The following is an 18168-nucleotide window of genomic DNA, read 5'->3' on the forward strand; positions in this document are numbered from 1 at the left end:
ACATATTCAAGACTTCCTAGAATACTTACAAATCCTAATGATTCAGAGATTGCTATTTCTTGTTTCCAAGCTGTCCCATTGTATAAAGTAACAGTAGTCTAGATGAAACAACCACAACGAGAATGCACAACTATTTGAAAGTGCCACACACTACCAGTAGTAGCAAGCATCCCACCAGCAACTGAAGAGCCATTTCAGAAGGTCTATTTCAAAAGTATTTTTTTTAATCACTTGGATGATAGAATAACATTCTGTAAAACGTATAGGGGACAGAGCAAAATCAGAAGCAAGTACATTAAGCACATGCTTCTGTCTCAGTTCTTCTAGCACAAAATACTATAATTCATTTTAAACTCCTGATGAAGGCAATCTTAATCCAACAACAGTTCTAACAATGTGTCCAGGCACATACTACTTTCCATGAACTCAGATGCTCAAGCAAAAACCCCTACCAGAGGTACGAGCTTGACAACCAAGGTCCAACTATTCAAATCACAACAGCAAGACTTGCTAGATACCATCTGTTATCACCCTTCACGTATTCATAAAGAGATTTGTATTTTTACTATGATTGAGGTTATGACAATTAGACTTCTCTAATAATGAGACTGCCTGATCAAAAGAAGAGCAAAGAACATACCTTTGTTGATGATGGCGGAGTAGGAAAATTAAGCCAGGCTGGAGCAAAGTCATGCTGCGCCATTTAGGTCCAGTCTCTCCGAATCAATGAAACAAGGCTTCAGCACCTCATGGCAAGTCCCTGTAATTGGAAAAAATAAGAAATGAGTACTTTTCAGATGCTTATCTTACAAGAGGATTACACTTGTGGTGTTTTGATCATTATTTCTCTTCTGTTTTCTGGTATTATTTTCTCACACAGATCTGTTTTTAGAATCTAACTAGCCTCATCTCATTTATAGCATCACATCCGTGCTTTTATTATCAAAGTGTCACACTAATCAAATATATCACAGGTATCATGAAAATACAACTGTAACGTTCACTCCTTTATTTCCTCTTAGAAATGGGATGAAGCATCTTGCGTAAGGTCTGATCAGAAAGCTGTGGCAAAATTAGCTTCCTGAAATATTTTCCAGTACTATCTAGAATAGATTGCAGGAGCTATTTCATTAGCTTCCTAGAAGAAGTGGATTTTTCAAATTAGTCCCTAAAAGTTAATCTTAGAGGCCATATTAAAGTTCCTTAATAAAAGACTAGATGCTCAGGACCACCACAAGCCCCATATTTTCTCTAGATTTAATGGAAACAGTGTTTACATATCCAGAAATACTGTCAAAATCCAGTAAAATTCTCCACTTTGAAAATGGGCAAGAGAAGGTAATGGCTTAAGATAAAACCCAAGAGTACTTTTTCTACCCCGTGCTCACTCCACAGGCGGGAAAACATCTCTCAGTAAGCAAGAGAATGCAAGATAATGCAAACTATATTACTTGAAGCTGAACAATAGCACATAAAGGAAAGAAATGGATGAAACTGCCTGAATTATAAGGGTATGTGAATCATGCTCTGCAGCTAGATTCTGCAAAATTGTCAATGACTCAAAAGTATCTTAAGTATAATATACACACTATTAGAAATTCTGCTAGTGAAAACATAATTAACATCCATGTACATTTTACAGGGAGACCCAAATAAACCCATATTCCACATCTCTGCACAACATAGTGCAGATCTGTTAGTCAGTGAGCACAGATATAGTTCACTTGAATCTAAAGATGCTGTAATTTAAGTAAGTTTTACTAAGAGCTGTGGAATCTGAACTTGATAACTGATAATTATTATTGTATTCTGCCCTGAACTGGACTACTGCAGACTTCCAGTGACAGAGAATCATAGAAGAGAATCATAGAATCATAGCATAGTTTGGGTTGGAAGGGACCTTTAAAGGTCATCTAGTCCAAACCCCCTGCCGTGGACAGGGACAGCTTCAACTAGATCAGGTAGCTCAGAGCCCCGTCCAACCTGACCTTGAACGTTTCCAGGGATGGGGCATCCACCACCTCTCTGGGCAACCTGTTCCAGTGTCTCACCACCCTCAGCATAAAAAATTTCTTCCTTATATCTAGTCTAAATCTACCCCCCCTTTAGTTTAAAGCCATTCCCCCTTGTCCTGTCGCAACAGGCCCTGCTAAAAAGTTTGCCGCCATCTTTCTTATAAGCCCCCTTTAAGTACTGATAGGCTGCAGTAAGGTCTCCCCAAAGCCTTCTCTTCTCTAGGCTGAACAACCCCAACTCTCTCAGCCTTTCTTCATAGAAGAGGTGTTCCATCCCCTTGATCATTTTCATGGCCCTCCTCTGGACCCGCTTCCAACAGGTCCGTGTCTTTCTTATGCTGAGGGCTCCAGAGCTGGATGCAGTACTCCAGGTGGGGACTCACCAGAGCAGAGTAGAGGGGCAGAATCACCTCCCTCGACCTGCTGGCCACGCTTCTTTTGATGCAGCCCAGGATATGATTGGCCTTCTGGGCTGCGAGCGCACATTGCTGGCTCATGTCCAGCTTTTCATCCACCAGTACCCCCAAGTCCTTCTCGGCAGGGCTGCTCTCAATCCCTTCATCCCCCAGCCTGTACTGATACCCGGGTTGCCCCGACCTTGCACTTGGCCTTGTTAAACCTCATGAGGTTCACATGGGCCCACTTCTCAAGCTTGTCCAGGTCCCTCTGGCATGTCGACCGCACCACTCAGCTTGGTGTCATCTGCAAACTTGCTGAGGGTGCACTCGATCCCACTGTCTATGGCATGGATGAAGATATTAAACAGTACCGGTCCCAATACGGACCCCTGAGGGACACCACTCATCACCAATCTCCATCTGGACATTGAGCCGTTGACCACTACCCTCTGGATGCGACCACCTAACCAATTCCTCACCCACCGGACAGTCCACCCATCAAGTCCATACCTCCCCAGTTTAGAGAGAAGGATGTTGTGGGGGACCGTGTCAAAGGCCTTACAGAGGTCTAGACAGAAGACATCTGTAGCCCTTCCCATGTCCACTGATGTAGTCACTCCATCACAGAAGGCCACTAGGTTCGTCAGGCAGGACTTGCCCTTGGTGAAGCCATGCTGGCTGTCTCGAATCACCTCCCTGTCCTCCATGTGCCTTAGCATAGCTTCCAGGAGGATCTGTTCCATGATCTTCCCAGGCACAGACGTGAGACTGACTGGCCTGTAGTTCCCCGGGTCTTCCTTTTTTCCCTTTTTAAAAATGGGGGTTATGTTTCCCCTTTTCCAGTCAGTGGGAACTTCTCCGGACTGCCACGACTTCTCAAATACGATGGATAGTGGCTTAGCAACTTCATCCGCCAGTTCCTTCAGGACCCGCGGATGGATCTCATCGGGTCCCATGGACCTGTGCACCTTCAGGTGCCTTAGATGGTCTCGAACCTGATGTTCTCCCACAGTGGGCAGCTCTTCATTCTCCCAGTCCCCGCCTTTGCCTTCTGCGGCTTGGGCGGTGAGGCTCGAGCACTTGCCAGTAAAGACCAAGGCAAAAAAAGTCATTGAGTACCTCTGCCTTCTCCGTGTCCCGGGTAACCAGGTCTCCCATTTCGTTCCAGAGACGGCCCACATTTTCCCTCATCTTCCTTTTATCCCCGACGTACCTATAGAATCTTTTCTTGTTGCCCTTGTCGTCCCTGGCCAGATTTAATTCTATCAGGGCTTTAGCTTTCCTAACTGGATCCCTGGCTGCTCGGGCAACTTCTCTGTATTCTTCCCAGGCTACCTGTCCTTGCTTCCACCCTCTGTAGGCTTCCTTTTTGTGTTTGAGTTTGTCCAGGAGCTCCTGGTTCATCCACGCAGGCCTCCTGGTGTTTTTGCCTGACTTCCTCTTTGTTGGGATGCATCGCTCCTGAGCTTGAAGGAGGTGTTCCTTGAATATTACCCAGCTTTCTTGGGCCCCTCTTCCCTCCAGGGCTTTGTCCCATGGCACTCTACCAAGCAGATCCCTGAAGAGGCCAAAGTCTGCTCTCCTGAAGTCCAGGGTAGTGAGCTTGCTGTGCGCCCTCCTCGGTGCCCTAAGGATCTTGATCTCCACCATTTCGTGGTCACTGCAGCCCAGGCCGCCCTTGAGCTTCACATTCCCCACCAGCCCCTCCTTGTTGGTGAGAACAAGGTCCAGCATAGCACCTCTCCTCGTTGGCTCCTCTACCACTTGGAGAAGGAAGTTATCATCGACGCATTCCAGGAACCTCCCGGATTGCTTATGCCCTGCCATGTTGTCCCTCCAACAGATGTCGGGGTGGTTGAAGTCCCCCATGAGGACCAGGGCTTGTGAGCGTGAGGCTGCTCCTATCTGTCTATAGAGGGCCTCATCCGCTCGGTCTTCCTGGTCAGGTGGCCTGTAGCAGACCCCCACCGTAATGTCACCTGTCCCTGCCTTCCCTTTAATCCTGACGCACAAGCTCTCGGTTGGCTCCTCATCCACCCCCAGGCAGAGCTCCATGCACTCCAGCTGGTCATTGACATAGAGGACGACACCCCCTCCTCGTCTCCCCTGCCTGTCCTTCCTAAAGAGCCTGTATCCCTCCATCCCAACACTCCAATCATAGGAGCCATCCCACCACGTCTCTGTGATGCCAATAAGGTCGTAACCCTGCAGGCGTGCGCACATCTCTAACTCCTCTTGTTTATTCCCCATGCTATGTGCGTTTGCAAGAGAAGAATGTTCCAACTTCTAAAAGGAAGTATAGCAGATTTGTAAGCATTAAACTACACTACTTAGTTGAGCTGCTGGTTCTTTTTTAAGCAGTGAGCTCATACTAAAATTTTTAGGTACCTCTGATACCAGAGTTAAACTATAAGGTAAGTTGCACAAAATCCACTATCATTAAATAGAGACAAGTTTAGAAGTACACGTCACCCAAATAACTTGTTATAAATTACTCTACTGACATCATCCAACCCTCTCTTCTAAATTAACTTCAACAGAAATTCCAGAGAAATTTTCTAAAGAATCCAATTATGTCAGACTAGTAAAAAAAAAAAAAAAGGAGGAAGTTCTAGAGTCACAGAACCATCACAAAAATGGCTTCTCTTTCTAACAGGAACCAAGTTCACTTTTACTGATTAATCATGTTCAGCAATGGTACAGAATCAGAAAAGGGTATATGTTTACAGATTAACCAATACAAGAGATGCTAAATTAAGAAACAGCAAATTAAATGTGAACAGACTACAGCAAGAAAATATATTTTTTTCTTTTTCCCTCAGATACAGTTCTCATCTCCAAGCAAGAGAATCATGAAATTTTTAGAAAGGACCAAGACAGGTATCAATACTGGAAGATCAGCACAACAACAAAATCTTCAGACCAAGGCACTTACAGTCTAAAAATCAAATGGAGAGATTAGGTTTATACCGAATAAGAACATAACAAAGGATCCAAAAAGTATTACCAAGTTATTGGTGAATCAGCTATTAAGTATGAGACAACAAACACAGTAACAATGTGATTTCTTAATAAATTAGCCTTACTGTTTTTAGAAAACTAGTCAAGCTTCCTAACACTACTATTTATCCAACTGCCATGAAAAAAGTTTATTCTTAACTTACTAACATCCCTACCTTTTACCTTTGCACATAAATCAAGGGCTGAGGTGAGACTTGATGATCACCAAGTATCTAAGGACTGGAAAGGTGTTTTTAACCAAACTTTGTCCACAGCTCACTGATACTGGGCATATATTTCTTCCCACTAAAATTATTCTAGAAGCAGATTTAAGTCTTCCCCATGTTCTCAGTTCTCCAACTAGAAGTTCTAAAAAGGTTTTTGATAGTGCTGCCGAGTCAGATGAGTCAATCCCTTTCCTCCAAAACAGTATAGTGAAGTGACAAAGAAAGAAGCCTGGGCCATAACTAAACAATACTCAGAGTGCAAAGTCAGCAGCAGAATATCTGTAAATTTCAATAAACCCATAAAAGAAACTCTTTTAGGCCTAATTCTTCCAGCTAATTTTGATAAAAGAACAATAACAAAAGCATAGATGTATTTTTAGAACCAGTTTCATAGGTTTACAGTTAAAGACTACCAAGAAAAGCAACTACTGAAGATACTGATCTCCACACCACTGAAGTAAAGAAAACTCACTCTCTCATCTGATTGTACGTATTACTGGTCTGGCAATTAGACACAGGAAAATCAAGTATTTTCATTATTAAACCTTATTTACTCACTAACTTCTAAAAGGCACAAATAGCCTATTCATAATTAAATTGGGAAACACACAGCAGATCAGGAAAGGACACATATTAATACCTTCTTTTTTAAAACTACATTTTAGAGTACACAGCCTACCCAGCTTTAAGTTGACAATACCATGTTTTACCGGGCTTCATACATACTCTTATAGATGCTACCTTTCTGATGTTGCCAACAAGTTTGTCCTAGAATGTATTTTAATATAAAAACATTTTCACTACAAGCATGAACTCTGTTTTGATGATCTAGCAAATATCCAATGGCTCAGTCTTAAGAAGATATTTTTGGTAAATTGAAAATAGATCACAAAAAGTGAGAATGGGATATCAGCAAGACCACTCTGCTGCCACAGACAGGATTTGCTATACTTAAACCCTTTGTGATCAGCTTGGTTGCCAAACATCAGTTTGATTGATTCTTCGTTGCTTTCCAACTTAAGTTAGACCAACAACTGAGACTATCACTTTCTTCTGCAACATGTCCCAATACTGAACTACTCTTACATCACTAGAAAGGTTTCTTCTATAAGGTCTGACATAAGTCTTTTTTCTGCTATTCAAGTCCATTACTTCTTAAGCTATCCCCAGCAATCAGAGACATTTCTGCATTCTGTGTCCCCCAAAGCACTTGCAACCTCCATTCAGATTCATAGTACCTACAAATTTAATAACCATACACTCCATTTCATGACTGAAGTTATTAATAAAAAAACTGAAGAGACTGATAGAGTTCAGCTGTCTCACAGGGGGAAAAGGATTCTCGCTCATGAATTGGCGGGGCTCATTGAGAGGGCTTTAAACCAGGTTCGAAGGGGGAAGGGGATAAAACCAGGCTCACTAGAGATGAGCCTAGGGGTGGCATGCCGATGCTGGGGGCGGAATTGATAGCCCAGCTCAAGTGCATCTACACCAATGCACACAGCATGGGCGGCAAACAGGAGGAGCTGGAAGCCATTGTGCAGCGGGATAGCTATGACTTAGTCGCCATCACAGAAACATGGTGGGGCGACTCATGATTGGAGTGCTGCAATGGATGGCTATAGACTCTTCAGAAGGGACAGGCGAGGAAGGAGAGGCGGTGGGGTGGCCCTGTATGTTAGGGAGTGTTTCGATTGTCTAGAGCTCAACGATTGTGGTGATGATACAGTCAAGTGTTTATGGGTAAGAATCAGGGGGAAGGCCAACAAGGCAGATATCCTGCTGGGAGTCTGTTATAGACCACCCAACCAGGATGAAGGGGCGGATGAAGCGTTCTACAAGCGGCTGGCAGAAGTCTCACAGTCGCTAGCCCTTGTCCTCGTGGGGGACTTCAACTTCCCGGACATCTGCTGGAAATACAACACGGCAGAGAGGAAGCAGTCTAGGAGGTTCCTGGAGTGTGTGGAAGACACCTTCCTGACACAGCTGGTAAGTGAGCCTACCAGGGGAGGTGCCTCGCTCGACCTGCTGTTTACTAACAGAGAAGGACTGGTGGGAGATGTGGTGGTCGGAGGCCGTCTTGGGCTTAGCGACCATGAAATGGTAGAATTCTCGATTCTTGGTGAAGTAAGGAGGGGGGCCAGCAAAACCGCAACCACGGACTTCCGGAGGGCGGACTTTGGCCCGTTCAGGATGCTGGTTGAAAGAGTCCCTTGGGAGGCAGTCCTGAAGGGCAAAGGGGTCCAGGAAGGCTGGACGATCTTCAAGAAGGAAGTCTTAAAAGCGCAGGAGCAGGCTGTCCCTGTACGCCGTAAGAAGAATGGGCAGGCAAGACGACCGGCCTGGCTGAACGGGGAGCTCTTGCTGGGACTCAGGAAAAAAAAAGGAGAGTTTACCACTTGTGGAAGAAGGGGCAGGCGACTCAAGAAGAGTACAGGGATCTTGTTAGGTCATGCAGAGAGGAAATGAGAAAGGCAAAAGCCCAGCTAGAACGCAATCTGGCCGCTGTCGTTAAAGACAACAAAAAAAGTTTTTACAAATATATTAATGACAAGAAGAGAGCCAAGGAGAATCTCCATCCCTTATTGGATGCAAGGGGGAACATTGTCACTGAGGATGAGGAGAAGGCGGAGGTACTCAATGCCTTCTTTGCCTCAGTCTTTTAACAGGCAGACCAGTTATCCTCAGGGTACTCAGACCCCTGAGCTGGAAGACAGGGACGGCGAGCAGGATGAACCCCGCATAATACAAGAGGAGGCAGTTAACGACCTGCTACGCCACCTGGATGCTCACAAGTCTATGGGGCCAGATGGGATCCACCTGAGAGTGCTGAGGGAGCTGGCAGAGGAGCTCACCAAGCCACTCTCCATCATCTATCAGCAGTCCTGGTTAACGGGGGAGGTCCCAGATGACTGGAGGCTTGCCAATGTGACACCCATCTACAAGAAGGGCCAGAAGGAGGATCCGGGGAACTACAGGCCTGTCAGCCTGACCTCGGTGCCGGGGAAGATTATGGAGCAGTTCATCTTGAGGGCGCTCACAAGGCATGAGCGGGACAACCAGGGGATCAGGCCTAGCCAGCACGGGTTCATGAGAGGCAGGTCCTGCTTGACCAACCTGATCTCCTTCTATGACCAGGTGACCCACCTAGTGGATGAGGGAAAGGCTGTGGATGTGGTCTACCTGGACTTCAGTAAGGCCTTTGACACTGTCTCCCACAGCATTCTCCTCGAGAAGCTGGCTGCTCATGGCTTAGACAGGTGTACTCTGCGCTGGGTCAAAAACTGGCTGGACAGCCGGGCCCAGAGAGTTGTGGTGAATGGAGTTCAATCCAGTTGGCGGCCGGTCACGAGCGGTGTTCCCCAGGGCTCAGTTTTGGGGCCAGTCTTGTTCAATATCTTTATCAATGATCTGGATGAGGGGATGGAGTGCACCCTCAGGAAGTTTGCAGACGACACCAAGTTGGGCGGGAGTGTTGATCTGCTCGAGGGTAGGAAGGCTCTGCAGGGGGACCTGGACAGGCTGGATCGATGGGCCGAGGCCAACTGTATGAGATTCAACAATGCCAAGTGCCGGGTCCTGCACTTCGGCCACAACAACCCCATGCAGCGCTACAGGCTTGGGGAAGAGTGGCTGGAAAGCTGCCTGTCGGAAAAGGACCTGGGGGTGCTGGTTGACAGCCGGCTGAACATGAGCCGGCAGTGTGCCCAGGCGGCCAAGAAGGCCAATGGCATCCTGGCCTGTATCAGAAATAGTGTGGCCAGCAGGAGTAGGGAAGTGATTATGCCCCTGTACTCGGCACTGGTGAGGCCGCACCTCGAATACTGTGTTCAGTTTTGGGCCCCTCACTACAAGAAGGACGTCGAGGTGCTGGAGTGTGTCCAGAGAAGGGCAACGAGGCTGGTGAGGGGTCTGGAGAACAAGTCTTATGAGGAGCGGCTGAGGGAACTGGGACTGTTTAGCCTGGAGAAAAGGAGGCTGAGGGGAGACCTCATCGCTCTCTACAACTACCTGAAAGGAGGTTGTAGCGAGGTGGGTGTCGGTCTCTTCTCCCAAGTAACTAGCGATAGGACGAGAGGAAACAGCCTCAAGTTGCGCCAGGGGAGGTTTAGATTGGACGTGAGGAAAAATTTCTTTACTGAAAGAGTGGTTAAACATTGGAACAGGCTGCCCAGGGAAGTGGTTGAGTCCCCATCCCTGGAGGTATTTAAAAGACGTGTAGATGCGGCGCTTAGGGACATGGTTTAGTGGGCATGGTGGTGTTGGGTCAACGGTTGGACTTGATGATCTTAGAGGTCTTTTCCAACCTTAATGATTCTATGATTCTGGTGGGGTAGTGTGAGGAGCAGAAAAGGCCTTGACTCTGTGTAAGCACTGCTCAGCAATAACAAAAACATCCCTGTATTATCAACACTGTTTTCAGCACAAGTCCAAAACATAGCCTCACACTAGCTACTCTGAAGAAAGTTAACTCTATCCCAGCCAAAACCAGTACAACTGCAGAGGTTTTAAAGTAAACAACTTGTTCAAAATAAGAACCTTTCTCTTTGAGGAAATAAGTTTTATTAAACATAAAAGCTATAACTTAAACTGTTGTTAATACTGAGGTCTGAAACTTGTTGCTCATTTAAAATGGTACTTTAATTTGCTGATTCTTTTTTCATACTTCCCCAGTATGTTTTGCATTCTTTTCCAACCTTTATGATTCTATGATTTTTCTTTTTTAAATCATCACAGAAAAAGATACAAGTAAAATCACACTTAGAATAACAGCACAGAAATTTAAAATTTTACTTAGTGCAATAATGAACTATTTCAGTGATCAGGGACAAGAAAAGTCTAAGAAAACTACTTGGGCTTGCTTTGCCTCACAAAATTAGGACCGAAGATGTATTTAAACAGTGGTTATAAGCATCTGAAGGAGCAAATTCCGTCAAGAAAAGATATGTCTTAATCCAAAACACTATAAGAATCACAAGAAGATACCGGTCATAACAGATTTCGGTTAGACACACAGTTTTGGAGATCAGAAGAACAAAATTCTGGAACAACTTTAAGACTTAACACAAATATTTGAACCTGTCAATTCCTATTATGCTTATAAGTCAGAAACTAATAATTGTAACTGAAGAGTTTAACATGTAACACAATGCATGTACACAAAGATAACATTGTAATAATTAATCCAGTTTTTCCCATCTTAGGTGGTAACCATATGAGAATATCATCCCCCCAGCAAGTTTTTTTTCCCCTCTCTCCCCTGCTACTTTAAATCAATGCAGTGTTTAAAAACCAAAGATTTTAAACATAAAGACCACGCACTACAACATATAAATCAATTTATTTTTTTTCTGCAATAACACAGATAGAATTCAACATGGTACAAAAGCAGAAAACACCCTGTATTCATGAACTTTCAGATTAATTTACTTTCAGATTACTTTAGCAAAGTGCTTCTTCAAGCTTCATCTTATATTACAATTTTCACATTATCTGCAACCTTTAATTCACTATTACTGGGAAAAAATATGCAACAGCCAAAATGACTAACATTTAAGTTTTGTTTGCAAAGCTTGTTTGTAAGCTAAAAACCTCCATGCAGTTAGCACATAAAACAGGGGCATGAAATACATAGATCAAGGAGATCCAGTTGAACAAACTATCCAAAACAGTGTTATGGAATACATCTCAGGTTTAACAAACAATTTCTCACTTTTTAATAAAATTTGTGTAGTTTCTTGCAGTAAAAATATTTTTTTTTAAATCTTCCCCCCCCCCCCCCCCATGTTTTCCAGGAGAAAAAAAAAATAGGATGCTTACTCATTCTCATACCATTTGTCCTAAATTAGCGAGTCCTGCCACCACAACTATGTCAGTTACAGATTTCACCCTCCTTCACTCCTGAACAATTTCACCAAATAGGCAGACTGGCAATACGTGGCAGTAGTTTCTAACCACTAGTGAAGCGTGAGAGAGCGCATTATAGGCTAAGCATACTGCAGAATCCTAGCAAGCATCCATTAGTCCAGCTCATATCTCTGTGTAGCACATAAGAAAATGGGAATACAGTGCAGGTACATACCAGACTCATTACAGACAGGGTAACTATAGAGTCACTACAGACAGAATTAGGTGCATTTAACAACTCACTTAGCTGCAGTGCTAAACCAGGAAGCAGTTGTGCTGGCAAAAGCCATGGAACAAAAAGATAAAGCAAGTAGACAGACCTAGACTTTTTTTGTTTCCATGCCAGGCATCTATAAAATGCTGGAAACAATTAGAACTGACAAAGCTTTAAAACAAAACAAACAAGAAAAAGCCCAAGTCCTCAACTCAAACACTGGAACCCTTATGACCTAACCTGACTTCCTTCATATACTAGAAATTCATATAATGTCTCCTGCACTGCTCCTGCTAACACAGTGGAACAATAGTAATTTCCTTTACAAATGTCTCCAACCTGGCCTTAAACATATCATCAAGAAAACAAAGGATACTGAGGTCTGGAATAAATTAATTTTTGTGTAACTAGTTTAAGTGATCACTCCTGCTCCATTATAAAGATGATCCTTTATCCAGAATTTCTTCTAGCTTCACTTCCATTCATCAGATCTTTCTAACATTAGAAATCCTCTCTCTCTATTTGTCTACTCACACAACATTAAAAATAGCCAAACAGCATCTCTGGAAGTGTGTAATACTCTTCAGGAGTTGGAAAAGTAACTCCCATGAGAATTCCTCTCAAGGGAATTTCTGCACTGGCTGCATAAGCGGATGTGAGAGCCCGGGGGGGGGAGGAGTGATTTGGGATATTTCAGGGACAAGAGAGCAGAGGAAGCAGTTGTAGTCAAAACATTCTGAATTTCAGTTCCATGTTTTGTTTTCTATAAACAGGTCAAATAAGAAAAAATGAGCCTGATTATTAAAGTACAGATTCCTGAAAGGACTGTAGCATATAAGGTAATACGCACTCACATTTAACTGCTGTGATTTTTTGAGATTACTTTCATTTTTGTTTTCAGTGGTTTAAGTAGCTCTAACTAGAGGAAATGCATTTAGTATCACATTTTTAATATATTTAACTATAAACACTATAACAATTTTGTGACTCATAAGAATCAAGCGTAAAAACATGTAATCCTACCTTTTATTTTCCCACGTCCACACCCATTACAGATTATAGGAGGAATGTCTCAACAACACAACTCTTCAATTTATCACAGACAGGGTTATGAACTTTAAGCATCATCTTGTAATGAAACATTGCTACCTTGTAACATCCTTTTGAAGGCATACTGTCTACTCTTGTCTCAACAGTCTGTAGTCCTGTCAACAGCATTAACAAAAACAAAGTCTCCCTCATCATTTTCACCTTCACATAATTTTACATGAGAAAAATATGATTTTGATGGCTTACTAATTCTAAATCTGGAAAGTATCTTCTGAAAAATTAAAATATAACATCCATAGAGTGTTCTGAAAGACTGAGAATCAACTCATACTTCCTTAGAAGATCAAAAAGAATATCAGCCTCTCCCCATAGGAAACATGCTCCAGTCCCTTAATCAACTTTGTGGCCCTTTGCTGGAGTCACTCCACTAAGTCCATATCTTTCTTGTACCAGGGAGCCTATAACTGGACACAGCACTTAACATGTGGCCTCACCAGTGCTAAGTAGAGAAGGATGAACTCCCCTCGACCTGCTGGCAACACTCTTCCTAATGTAGCCCAGGGTGCTGTTAGCCTTCTTTGTTGTGACGATGCATTGCTGGCTCACGGTCAGCTTGTTGTCCAACAGGACCCCCAGGTCCTTCTCTGCAGAACTACTTACCAGCTGGTCAGCCCCCAGCATGTACTGGCATATGCAGCTACTACTCCTCAGATGCAGGACTTTGCATTTTCCCCTTTGCTGAACTTCACGAGGATCCTCTGTCCAGTTCTCTAGCCTGTCCAGGTTCCTCTGAATGGCAACACAAACATCTAGTGTATCAGCCATTCCTCCCCATTATCTGCAAACTTGCTGAGAGTAAACTCTGCCCCATCGTCCAGGTCATTAATGAAGATGTTAAATAGTACTAGCTCCAGTATTGAACCCTGGGGGTACAACATTAATGACTTCCTTCAAATGGCCTTTGTGCCACTGATCACAACCCTGATGGGCTGGGCCTGGCCATTCAGCCAGTTTTTGATACACCTCATTGTTCACTTCTCTAACACATACTTTGTCAGCTTCTCTATGAGAATGTCACAGAAGACAGTGTCAAAAGCCTTACTGAAGTAAAGATAAACAACATCCATTGCTCCCTTCATCTACCAAGCTATTAGCTTGGTTAAGCATGATATCCCCTTCATAAAGCCATGCTGACTGCTCCCACTCACCTTCTTGTCCTTCATGTGTTTGGAAATGGTTTCCAGGATTAGTTGCTCTACCACCTTCCCATGGACTGAAGTGAGGCTGACCAACCTGTAGTTCCCTAGATCCTCCTTCTTACCCTTCTTGATGACAGGATTGATATTTGCTCTCTTCTAATACTCGAGCCTCTCCCAATCACCATGACCTCTCAAAGATAATCAAGAATGGCCTTGCAATGACATCAGCCAGCTCCCTCTGCACTCACGGGTGCATCCTGTCATGCCCCATGGACTTATGTATATCTTATTTAAGTGTTCCCTAACCTGATCCTCTTCCACTGAGGGTGGAGAAAAAAAAAGCACAGCAGAACTTCAAGATGACAAGGACATGAGATCAGAGACCATCCCCACCCAATTTTAAGGGCATGTTGTTTAACTTGTCTAACCAGTATTTAGCTGGCAGAGCAACCTGATCTAGTTGAAGATGTCCCTGCCCACAGCAGGGGGGTTGGACTAGATGACCTTTAGAGGTCCCTTCCAACCCAAACTATTTTATGCTTCTATGATTCTATGAAAGACAGTCCCATTGGTATTGAACAGATCCAACTTCAGGAAGGTCTCTTCAGTGTACAAAATAAAAATATTTCCCTAGCCCAGAAAGCTGTCTTCAATATTTAAGACATATTTCATTATTTTTAGCAAGATACATTTGATAACACTATGTCTGAACTACCTACACTAATTTGTCTAACAAATTTTAAAATAATGCTAAAAATTAGAAAAAAAAAATCCCTGTCAGCTGAACCCATCTCACCAGAAACTAGACACAAGGAAAAATAGTTCTGCATTTTCAGCTTCTATACTTCTCACACTCTGTGGATAGCCTAAATTATTTTACAGGAAGCAGTTTCTGTGACACTAGGTATTTCAGAGATTGTTAGAAGATTAAAATAAAAGGCAATATAAACTCAAATAGGTAGGAATACTTGAAGCTTGTGAGTGGAGTAAAGTTATTAACAGAAAAAAAAAATTAAGGAAGCTTCAAGACATGAATTCCCAAAGTTAGAAAGGAGATACAAATTCAAATTTCTTGATGCTCCCTGAAGACCAGTTTAGAACTTCAATCTATTGATTTGCATAGAGAAATCCATGAACAGAATAAATGTTAAAAGCACATGGATATATGCACATACATAGTTTTCAGAAAATCTAAAATTAACATGTACGCATATCTAAGTGGCACATACCCTATGATCTTTTACCTAATGGCTCACAGATTATTAGCATAAGTACAGCATACCACAAACTGCATGCGGAACCTTAACTCCACTCCTCAGCTACGCACTTGTTTGATAAACCACCCTCACCTTGCCATCATAATTTTTAGTATAAAATTTATAAATGGGGTAAAAGAAGGTTGTAAGCCATCGTTATTAAAATATAATATAGCATTGTTACGACAGTGGAAAAATAAGAGGTTATATATTGCTCTGTCTCAAGTCTGTTGCTACTGCTGCTGCTTTGCTTCCTTGGTAATGAGCTACAGCAAGTGTATCACATCCTTATTAAGTCAGGAAGACAAATCAAGCATATATGAATTTCAGAGGGGCCCAATAAGCAAGTCTGTATGACATCTTAGAAAAGAGCAGCCATCTACAAGAAGGGAAGGGAGGCACACAATTTTCTACGAGGGAATTAAAACTGAATGTTCACTATCAGAGATATGCCAAATACCAACTGTACTGCATTTCACGACAACAAAAAGAGAAAGCTATTTGCCAAGGTCAATTTTTTTTTCCCTGAAGAAGCATCATCAGCAGGCAAAGTTCTCACTAAAACAGAGCAACTCTGGAATAACAGAGCTACAGAATAAATTGACCCTTCAGTTCTCCCATCTTGGGCCAGCTTCAAATGTTTACTTCACCTATTTAGCATCAGCCATAGAACTACAAAGTTTTGCTCTGAATTAGTCAAAGAAACTACATGCTCAAATCCTAACCATCAGACTACATAGTCTCTCTTCTTCATAAACAGAAACACTCAAGATTTTTCTCAACCAAGCAGGCCATTAAAATAACCTACTCCATCAAAAGTTTTTTCCTTCTGCCACAAAAAAAACCAAACATATTTTCTTTTAAACTGAAAATTTCTTGTGATAAAATATCCTTCCCTGATATCTCTAGTCAAGAGTAGCGCTAATTTGAAGTAAAGTTGGTAAGTGTAAGCTTTAAATAATACTTTTGTTTAAACCCTATACATCTCAATTTTTATTCCCCTTAAAAACACAGCTTATTAGAGATTTTCCTTACTCTGTCATTCATTTAGTTTGAACAAAGCAAAACAAGCTAATTTCAAGTTGTTCTTTTGCTATCCAAAATTTGTATGTTATTAAAAGAGAAAAGAATATTCAAACCCTAACACAAGCTTTACGGAGTTTTTGAAAATGGAAACATTTCTACTGATCACAAATTGCTGCAAAAGCATGACTACTTGAACTAAAGATTTATTTCCCTTATTTTCCCTCCATGTAAATGCACAGCCACAACAAAATAAGCTTCAATCTTTACAACTAACCTTTTAACACTTTGAAAGGAAAATGTGCGTGTCATCCCCCCACTACATTTCAATGTAGAAGAGGGTTTACAGACATATGATAATTTACAAACAAGATTAAGTTTGGATATGGTAATTCTCTAGAGTTCTTTGGTTCTCTAAAATTTATTGTCAAAGACTCACACCTCCAATAAAAGGAAAGGGAGTTGAACCTTTAAAGATGGTCTCTCCCACTGGTTCAACAGACATTAAAAGGTTCCGAACAATTCAGCTGAAGCCTCTTCTTTCTCAACTGTGCTACTGTAAAGCAAGTAAAATCTCCAGTTTTAGTCTCACTGTCCCTACCATCCAATACAGAACTGTTCTGATGAGTATTCTAACAGTGGACAATGAGGAAGAATAAAAGAAAATATCCATTCATTTTTTTAATTTACCTTCTTGCCTCATCTTTAAAAAAAAGAAAAAAAAAGTATGAGAACTAAGGCTTCCTGCAGAACACTGAGGATGGGATGAAGTCCTCTATCAAATTTGAACACCTCCAAAAGTCTTATGACATGCCAGGGCATGAGAAGCGTATGGAATCAAACTGTAACAGTCAATTTTTTTAACCATAAAAAACCAACACATTCTCTAGTACAGACACAGCCCTAAAACCTAGCTTTACAGTGATTTAACAAAAACAAACAAAAACACTTAAGGAAAACCCACCTTCATTTCTACTTAGGGCTCAAGTTCCTTATGTGAGGATGAATCAACTACAGTGCACTCACCACCTTTGTTTTGCATAAGGATCTAGCATGTAGGCAGACTTGGTGGGACACTCGTGTTCTAAAAATCCCAACCATTGCTCCTTATTGTATGGTCCCCTTTCTGTATATAGATATGGTTCACAATCAACAGGGTTTACATCACTTCTGTGAATCAAATATTATTGTCACAAAAATCAAAACATCTTTTAGGAAATGTTTTAGAAAGAACCAAAGTTAACGAGAGAGCTTAGAATACCTTGATCATCACTTTTATCCAAAAAAGTTTTTCCTTCTTGCACTGTACCAAAATGTCAATTAAAAAAAGCTATTTTGTAACACAGAATAACTTCATATTTGAAGGTAAACTACAACCAGGTTCCTTCTGCTTGAAATCCTACACTTGCAGTACCATTTAGCGATAAGCTGGATAAACACTAATCTCTTGTCCTCTGCAAGGTTCAAAGTCCAAAAGCTGAAGTGTTAGTGCACTAACATCACCACCCAGTTCAGCATACATTATGTAACAAAATCACCAGGAATGCTTTTACACTTTGGAGTCTTCACAAGGATCTGAAGAAAAAGCAGTTGAAAAAGGTGGCATTTTTAAAATATCCTGAGCATATAAAGCAGAAAAACAATTCTATATAATTTCAGCTGTTTCCCAGACTATGTTTACCCAAAATATGAAAGGAGATGATTGTGGAAGAGTTGATAGCACCACCTAGGGCATTATCATCAGTCACTGTGTAATACTACTACTCAAAACCACACAGTAACAAAAAACCAAAACAAAAAGCATGCCAAGTCTCATTCAAGTTTGTTTATAATAAGGTCTGCAAATAGTTCTCCTTGCAGGACAGAATTTACTCCTAGC

The 18168-nt window shown here is 42.1% G+C and overlaps 1 protein-coding gene across 5 annotated transcripts in view; it reads right to left on the minus strand.

Annotated features, from left to right (window-relative positions):
- Positions 1–18168, minus strand: part of LOC143171979 (vasculin-like) — a 43301-nt gene that overhangs the window by 20517 nt on the left and 4616 nt on the right. For all 5 annotated transcript variants that reach the window (XM_076361168.1, XM_076361163.1, XM_076361165.1 and 2 more), the window contains one exon: positions 641–760. In XM_076361168.1, the coding sequence (XP_076217283.1) occupies positions 641–703 (63 nt within the window). In that variant the 5' untranslated portion in view covers positions 704–760. The remainder of the gene's footprint in view (positions 1–640; positions 761–18168) is intronic.

The sequence above is a fragment of the Aptenodytes patagonicus genome, chromosome W (assembly GCF_965638725.1).
Source record: "Aptenodytes patagonicus chromosome W, bAptPat1.pri.cur, whole genome shotgun sequence".
NCBI classification, from domain to species: domain Eukaryota; kingdom Metazoa; phylum Chordata; class Aves; order Sphenisciformes; family Spheniscidae; genus Aptenodytes; species Aptenodytes patagonicus.